General features: G+C 35.7%; 1 protein-coding gene across 1 annotated transcript; it reads right to left on the bottom strand.

The window, feature by feature from the left end:
- Nucleotides 1-271: 271 nt before the first annotated feature.
- LOC136038288 (caspase-1-like) lies at nt 272-1,479 on the bottom strand. The gene is given in 2 exon segments (XM_065721415.1): nt 272-736; nt 739-1,479. Coding segments are annotated over 2 exon segments (822 nt in total). The 5' UTR covers nt 1,235-1,479; the 3' UTR covers nt 272-410.
- Between the last annotated feature and the right edge of the window lie 7,985 nt (nt 1,480-9,464).

Genomic DNA, 9,464 nt, shown 5'->3' with positions numbered 1-9,464 from the left:
CTGGGCTCCGAGAGCCATTATTTGTTCTATGATCACTATCACGCTCACTTGAGAGTATTCTGCGACGCGAATGAGTTTTATATCGCCTTCCACGTTCATAATCTTCATCAACTAAACTATCCAACAATCCAATCACTATTTCACTGTCACTCATTATTTAATTTGGTCTGTATCAAAGCGAATGCGAACGTCAACTGGTTTTGGTTTTGGTCAATTGAGGCGATTGCACGCGTCTATCTCAGTTTAACTCGAGGCGAAGCTAAGGCGCTCCTTTTGGAGTAGAATTAAACACTATCAACCAAATTGGCTAGAGTCGGACTTGTGGATTTTAGAAATAAAGCACTTTATTCTGGGCTACAGATGATTTTATTAATAATACAATAAAATACACACTTACACTTAAACTTCTCTTAAAATTCATTTTTTTTTCCGGAAAAAAAAACTTGTCTAGTCAGCGAGGAGCATATATTGGGCATTTGCTTTTTATTATGGTGTATGGGATCTAGGGGACACTTTGTTGCAAATTCAAAGGCAACAATTCGGTTCACTATTGTTAGCATGTCCAATAGATGCGTATCACGGTAACGCGCTTCAAGAACTCGGCACAGGGTTTGAATAAAGATTGATCCATTCTTTGGACTGCGAAATGACTTGAACCCTGGCATTGTTGCAGAGCAAACGACGAAGTCGAGATGGCTTGGAATCCTGTAGAAAGCAGTCGAGTCAGTGAGGGTCACAGGAGCTCCCAGGTCGATTTTTTACCTTGGCAGGCCTGAATAAAAAACAACCTAGGCTTCTTAGCTAGGGTTGGACAATTGTGGTCATAGAAGTTGGACCACAGCAATTCAGGCGAATATGTCATGTCTTGGGCACAGAGAGTTTCTGGCCCACCGTGAGACAAGACAACTATCATGAGGGTGTCTCTATTCGAGTGGTCCTCTTCTGACACTTTTTTCAGCTCTGTTTTGATTTTCTTGAGAGTAGGATCATTATAACTGGATACGGAGAAGCCTAATTTGCTTAGCTGAGTGACCAATGTATCTCGGTCATTGTCCGTCCCATGTCGAATTGGAAGGTCAAGGGCACTGCTGAATACTCTGTTATTGAATATTATGGCCCTTCCTCTTTCCCGATTATTCATATTGTAGTGTAGGGCGTCAGCTGACTTATTTTGGTCCATATTCTGGTCTGTTGCAGATTTGAATTGAAATGAATCTAGAGTTGATTCATACATATATGGATAGATAGATAGATAGATAAGATTTTATTTCACCAAAATTTTCATGGCACTGCCAAATTTCTAAGGTATAGTCACATTAAAAAGCGATGCAAAATAAAAAACAAAACAAAGAAAAAAAAACCACATCAATCCTCCTGACTTTCGTTATACATTTTTACAAAGCTAGGTATTAAAACTTCGCTAACCGCTGGTGGGCACAGCGTACCGGCTGATGTTTGTCAACAGGCACTGCCAACTTGCACGGGAGTCATTTTGTTGTGGATTGAGGGGGGGAAGGGTTTTGTGGATTGGGTGGATCAAAGATTTTCTTCCAAAATCCGCGCACAGTTTCTCTCTTCTTTTTTCCAGAGTTTGTATTTTAAACTTTGTCAGCAGCTCTTCATACAACATTTCTGCCTGCTTCGAAACTATCATTAGAGCTCTTTCCTGAACTCTTTCGAGCCCGGTGCTTTGCTCATCCGTCAGTCCAAAATACCATACAGGAGCTGCATATTCCAGAATTGGGTGAATACAAGATGTAAATATTCGGAGGAGGTGATCTGGAGGGGTGCTATGTTTCGATATAAGCTTGAGCATCTGGAGTCCAGCATTACCCCTTTCTACTAGACTAGTTGTGTTTGCTTCCCATTTTAAATCACTGGTTATAATAATTCCCAAGAGTTTAATCTTACTGACGTTAAGAGAATCAGAGATAGTGTGTCGGAAATTAGGTTCAGAAGAATTTAAAAATGAAATAGTTAAAATAGAAGATTTACTGTCATTTACTGTCATATCTGAATTGGAAGCTTTAGTCTTCACATTATCAATTAAAATTTGGGCTTTGCTACATTCATTTGCTTCACAGATGTCTCCAAGGGTAAGGTCATCAACATAATTCGAACGGACTTTACAATCATTAGCAATATTATTAATCATAACTAGAAACAGAATAGGACCCAGAATGGTACCTTGAGGTACACCACAAAAAACTGGCTCAGGGTCAGAGAAAGACTTCTTATATTTGAAAATTTGGAACCTATTTATTAAAAAAAAAACCTGAATGATTTTCACAACAGCAGGGTTTACTCTAAAATCAATTAAAAGCTTAGAAATTAAAATGTTATGATCAATCAGATCGAAACCCTTTTTAAAATCAATTGTTATTAGGTTTAGCCATTTACAAGGCTCATCAACAAGCTTAAGAATAAAATGTAAAAGACTGACTAGATAATGGTATGTTGATGTATTCTTTCTGTTACCTTACTGATGAGGATCAAGGAGGGTTTAACTTCAGCTTTTAGCCAATTTGCTACAAAACTTTCGTACATTTTGCTGAATAAGGGGGTCAAAGTGATTGGTCTTACGCCGTCAAAATTAAGTCCAGTATCCTTTTTAGGGATTTGAGTAACATACCCCGTTTTCCATATCTGTGGGTAAACTGAAGAAGTTGAAATGCAATTAAAAATTTGCGTTAGTTGCTTAGTCAATGTGTCAGGAAATGCTTTTATAAGTACAATCGGAATATCAATGGGAGTTATACTAGTTCGTTTAAGTTTCTTTATTTTACTAAAGACTTGACCCTCAGAAATAGTAGGTAAAGGTATGTCATCATGTGGTATTTTCTGATACTCTTGGGATCGTTTTATTTACATCAAGAGGCGGCCAAGATTGGATTATTCTGGCCAAATGACCGTTTAACTGGTTAGCAACTTTTTCATCATTATAATCTGAACAAAGACTAACAAAGACTTAACAAACGAAGAAAAAAAAGAAAAGAAAAGAAATTAAACAAATAAAATATGACCAATTTCTAATCATTAAAATAAAACAAGAATATGCCAAAATAAAAAAAGACAAAACATTTATTAACCAAGACCCAAAATAAAATTTTTCATTTTTCTCTTAAATAAACCACCCGAACGCACTCTTGAAGAGGATTCCAAACCTTAGGACCTAAGTATCTGAAATAGAAACCTGCTCTAGTTCTACTTCTGTATCCAGTGACTATATTATCAGCATTGCGGGTACTATAACTATGAAGTGATTTATTTACTTCGTAAAAACCAAGAAATAAGTCAGGACTGGTACAATTCCAACTCTAGTACGACAACCTTCCTGCTTGGTAGTCTTGAAGTTGCCAAACATTACGCACTCAAAGTTTATTGTTACACCCCTCAATGTCATTAGTTTTTTTTTCTATGCATAAACAAACGGAAATACGGACGCTTTACCAGGATTTCAACAATTTACAGGCGTTTTTACTGATTGAGTGGGAAGTATTTTTGATAGAGTGAACAATCATAAAGAAACCGGGAGACGGTCAACAGTTTTATTTATAGAAAACAGGTGTTAATGTTATGCCTCAGGACGTCCCGAGGGGAGTTGAGGGCACAACCCCCTTCCCAATGTTTTGGTAATCGGTAAGATTTTCACCTAAGGGAAAATTTTGGAAGAAGTTTTTTAAAATTGCTAGTTTGTGCAGAATAATCCGCAGAAACCAGGTAACAATTCGGAAAAGTCCACGTAGTTCACCCCCGTGGTGAACTCTGAAAAGAGGCCCAGGACACCCTTGTATGCCACTTCTGCAATGCCAATTTTAGAAATAATTTTAGAGTGCACGTTTATTTTTGCTTAAAGACGAGTTTCGTGTCTTTCTGTGTACTTTTCATAGAATCACTCGAATGAAATATTACAAACGTTAAAATCGAGAGTTTTTGAAGATAAAGATGAGAAAAATCCCAATTTGATATTCCATAAGCGGAATTTCCGCTATTGTTTCCAGATACTTTTAAGAGGTATTAAATTTTTCCCTGGTTTATCGAAGAGAGACTATAGAGTTCTTTAAGTTATAAACTTGTTTAGTTTTTAAAAGGTTTGCGTTTCAAGCTAGGCATCTTTTCTTTTACAAAATGCATCAATCATGATAGTTGGGCTGTAATCATGACCTTCATAGGCTGCAAGTTATGCATTCATGTACTGAATTGTTGGTTGCTCTATTTAGGATATCACTCAGGATATATTGCAGTTTGAAAAGAACCCATCTGGAGAATATGAATAAAAATAGAATTTTTTGACAGCAATACAACAGGGAAATTTTTTGGGAAAACAGGAGAAAAACTTTCCCCTAAAATATCCCAACTTAACCTTACCCTCTTTTTGGGCTTAAATTCACCCTGAATTGCGTGCCCGATTCAATCCGCAAAAATCTTGACAGAGATCTGTAGCTTTCAAGTCTGTCTTTCCGCATCTGTGTTATATATTTTTTTTTTTTTTTACCAAACAAAGAATAAACAAATGAATCCAAACTTTCAGGTCCCTGACAATTATGTGACACAATCTTTTGTTCCCAAGAGATTTTTAGCAAGATAAAAAAGTCTACTAGTCGGTAAACCTTCAACTTTATGAACTCAAATTATTTTTGAGCTTTAGTTCTACTCGTCTTAAAAAAAGAAATTCTAGAGTAACCTTACAGACAAATTCATTAATGTAGTTACCATTTGTAGGTGGGCCATAACCAAAAAGATGTTGAAACTGAGGGCCATAACCATGAAACGTCCAAGCCAATATGCACTTTGTCTTTTGAAGGCAATACTTCCCTCCCTGTTCAATTTCTTTTCGCAACAGTAAACAATAGCAATAAACATGCAGACAAAAGTTAGGATGTGGAAATGACAAACGTGCCTGAAAAAAGAAAAAGTAAAGAAAACACTTTTCATTTATCTTTGATTACGAACGAAACATTTTTTTTATAAATAGATAATAACAAACCAACAGTAAAAATCTACAAACTTTAATTGTCCTAACTTTTAAGTTTCAATGAATTCACCTATAAGGGGCATTTTTGAAACAATAAGAAGATAATGACCTGCTATTTCGTGCCCATGTTATATCCGGAACATACCCAAACAGTGCCACGGCTTAATTAGCACTTAAGATGTTAAAATTTTCCTCAATCGGAGGCAAAGAGCAGCTTAAGTTTAACACAACATGAGCATAATTCAATACTAAAACATAAAGTCCCCGATAAATGCAACTAGTGACCGTATGCGGCTGCACCTCAAAGACATTATTATTATTATTATTATGTGTAGAAGATGTTTATTATGTATAGAAGATATTATGTGCACATTACCTAATCCCTTTTCGCACATGAATCAAACTCTTAGAAAAAAAAACACCATCAACAGGTAGTAGCTAAACATGGAGCTACCTATGCATACTTCTAAAGCACGCAACAATTGAATGGTCAAGACTTCGAGCTTGAGGGTTAAAGTAGCTGATACGAGTTTATACCCGAATGGAAAGCTCGACACACATCATGACTACCAAATATTAGGGGCCCCCAAGCTCCCTCGACTCAATTAAAAAATCTGAAATAATACATAATGTATAAATACGGTATAAAATATATTTAATTAAATATATACATACGATATATAATATAATTTGTGGTGATAGTTTTCTACAATTTTCACCGTTTCGAGGGAGTGTTCGATTTATTTAGTAAAAAAAATAGAATCATCGACATACATGTGTTTCACTAGTTTACTTTGAATTAAGAGGTGTTATCTAAATTCTTTTACAAGTGGAGATACCCCCCCCCTATCCAAACGCGTTTAACCAGTTCCTTCCAGAACCAAAAAAGTTCGTTTAACCAGAAATGAGCCTTCCGCAGAAGAGCTCATTAAATTCTACTTAGTAAGACTATTCACTATGTTTATCAGGATTGAAAAATAGAATTCTTCAAACATGTACTTTTCAATCAAGAATGCCTAGTCAGGATTCAAAGAAATGAGCCTTCCCCAGAATAGCTCATTAAATGCTAATGGTTTCAACTTCATACTACACGCGGTTTTTGAAAAATTTAGGATACTCCTTTTTAACAACGATTTTGCAAAAAAAAAAAAAAATGTGGAATAATTTCGGAGGCACGGTTGTTTTTCCCAGGGCTGAGCGTATAGAAACAATGGTCCTAGAATGCCGGGACAAACTAGTTGGAATTAAAAGTTGTAGTGCTGTTTTTATAAGTGACCATAAGAGTACGAAATGGGAAAGTATGCTTTTCTACAGTTTTGGGGAGCTAAACTATGATTTTTCACCAAAACTGAAAAAGTTGTTATCAATCGACAGTTATGAAATAGTAAATCGACTTAAAAGCATAAAAAAAATCCTTCATAAAAGTTCATGAATTGCCAGCTTACTTGACTTTCCAATATGGATATATAGATTTTCCGATATGGATTATTTAAAAATTTGTGCTGAAAATCCAAATTTATCCACAGAAAAACTTTGTTTAAGCTTTTTAATAATTTTTTTTATCTCCTGAGGCGCAATCTCAGAAAAAGTAAACAATTTTTCTGCATGCTGCTCATTACGTGGAATAATAGGGGAATTCAACTGTGCACTCAAAGTCGATGCGAGTCTAAAACCAATATTGCTAAAATAATCTCCCAAAGCATTTAAAATTTCTTTAAGCTGTAATTTTTTCTTCATTTATTTCCAGGTAATCATCACTAGTACTCTTACGAATATGAGGACATATTCTTTCATTTGTCATGTCTTTCTCATATCAGATTTACATTCCAGAAATTTATCGTTATAAAATGTTCTCTTCCCGTATCTTATAATTGAATTTAGCTTATTCCTATAAACTCAATATTCTTGAAAAGATTTGGGTGTCTTTTTTAAATAATTCTTAAACTTTTTGTTTTTATGTTTTAGTGATACCAAAATACCTTCTGAAACCCACGGGTCAAATCTCTTGCGCAAAATTTCCATGCAAAACGCGTGTCGAAGAAGCCCTATCCCGCAGTCGAATCATTTGATCAATAAAATTTGAAAGCGCAGAATTTGCATCATCTGAATTATAAACCACACTCCAATCATGATCCTCAATTAACTGCAGAAGGAATTTACAATCACTTCATTATTATCGTTTTTTCGAATTATTCCTTATAGAATCATCATGTTGTTTATTACTATTTTTTAAATCAAAAAGAACAATCACCGGAAAATGATCTGACATATCAGACAAAATTACAAAAAATATTTTGTTGCATGGACTAAATCATAGGAATAAAATATGTTATCCAATAATGTAGCCGTATTATCTGTGACTCGAGTTGGCAGAGATATACTTGGAAGAAAACTAGAACACAACATCATGCTTATATAATTTTTGTTATTGCTAACAACGAAATTCAACAGATCAAAATTGAAGTCACCAGAAATTATGATCGGTTTCCTAGACGCGTTCAGTTTTTTAAACAGTAGTTCTAAAACTTCAAAAAATCTTCAGGATTACCAAACGGAGGTCTATAAACAGACCCAAAAATAAATGGGTTACAGGCCAAGGGGTCAACTTCAACAAAAATAGTCTCACATAACCCTTCCTCAAAACCAGAAAAATCACCGAGAACTCAAAAAGACCATTCATCGCGAACATACAACATCTACCCTCCCCTCCATTTCTGACACCTTGTACGTCAAATACACTTCATCCCAGGCAGATCTAACATTGTAAGAGGTGTAGTAGCAGGCAAAAAAGTTTCACATGCCCCGACAATGTCCTCAGTACTAGATGTAAGAGAAAATTTGAGTTCACTGAATGCACTTTGCAACCCTTGTGCATTCACAATTAATGATCGGATCAGAGATTTACATTTGTTTGACTTATTGGTTAGAATACCACCCGAAGAAAGTTCACACTCTGAAACTGTTGGAAAGTTATGAAACTGTTGGATAAGTACCTTCGGGACTTCTTATATAACTTGTTCTCCTACAAGGAAAGAGAACAAACTTTTAAAAAGCCAAGACAGATTGTCCAGGTTAATTTTACCCCTTTGATGGCCGTTGTTACTGTCTTCCATTTATGCTCCGTGCAAACGTGTCCCTTTACAATGCCGAACTAGAGTCGTACCGGTTGGAGGTTCTCGCTGGGGAACAATCGCAGGTTGACTACAAGTTGACTTGGATGATAATTTTCCTCTCATGCATATCACTCCACAATGCTGAACTAGAGTCCACCCACTCATGCTAATTCACGGTGGGTTGGGTTCAACCTGTTGGAGGTTCTAACAGGTTCATTGACGGTGGGGGAAGCAATATATTGACAAATTTGGCAATGAATATAAATGGAAATAAGAGTCCAATTCAATGCCTACAAGGGCCTCCTACAATCTGCCTCGACTCTTATGCAAGTGAACTTGCATTTATACACCAAGAGATTTGGGCCAGAAACAAAAAATTCAACTGTCTGTAATTGACTACAAAAAGTGCAGTGAACATGGGGTAGATGGTAACCCCATATGAGAATGAGTATATTGTTGGTATGTGTGAAGCGGATGGTTACTACCACTTGAGCAATGGTCTAACCATTGATGGCTTTAAGGATTCGTGCTCTAAGCGGCAAACGTAGGCTCAATGAAATACCAGATGAAAGAGGAATATGGTGTTGGTATGGGCTTAGAGCAATGGACTCTAATTTTCTCATTTTTATTCTAATTTCCAACTTCCCATAATCTTGGTTACAGCAGCAGCTGCAACCAACCAAAGAGCAAACAACAGTCAATATTAACCAAAAGCTGAAAAACGTGTTTTGGAAAAAAAATGGCTAGTGTGAAAAAATTGTCATCTGGCAATGAATGAGAAATGGTAATGTAAAAACAAATTTACGTTGATCTTGAAGAAGAGCCTGAAACCCCTCGAAAATGGTATCAGATCAAAGTCAAAAGTACACCATTGGAATCAGCATGGCCAAATACATTAAAAAGGGTAATAACAGTACCCAGCCTTGAACAAGAAGGAAAATAGTTTTTCTTGCATGGGAAGCACTTTTGTATTTCCTTTTTTCAGCCAGGGCATTATTTTTACAAGGAAAATGGGGATTTTTTGGCTTTACTTGAGAACCGTCACAAATTAAACAACAAAAATCGACTGGAAGTAAGAAGTAACATCAAAATTTAAAAACGATGAAAATTATTCTTTGTGTGGGGGGGGGGACTGCCCATCCACCTAGAAAAAAAAATAATGGCGATATTGCTTTTATATTAAGTTTTCTGTTTTTAGAGAGAAGTTTCATTTTTTCTTCATTTTGAGTTCTATTTAAGCTTGTTTTTTACACACTTATATTGACACATGTTAGATTGTTGCATATAGATAGATAGATACATGTTTATTTACAATAAGAATTAAACCATATAAACAAACAGCGCAAATGCCTAATGGCATACTTAAGTGCGTGGTA

The sequence above is a fragment of the Artemia franciscana genome, chromosome 17 (genome assembly GCF_032884065.1).
Source record: "Artemia franciscana chromosome 17, ASM3288406v1, whole genome shotgun sequence".
Classification (NCBI taxonomy): Eukaryota; Metazoa; Arthropoda; class Branchiopoda; order Anostraca; family Artemiidae; genus Artemia; species Artemia franciscana.
Note: the sequence above shows the minus strand (reverse complement) of the source record. Positions and strands in the feature narration are given on the sequence as shown.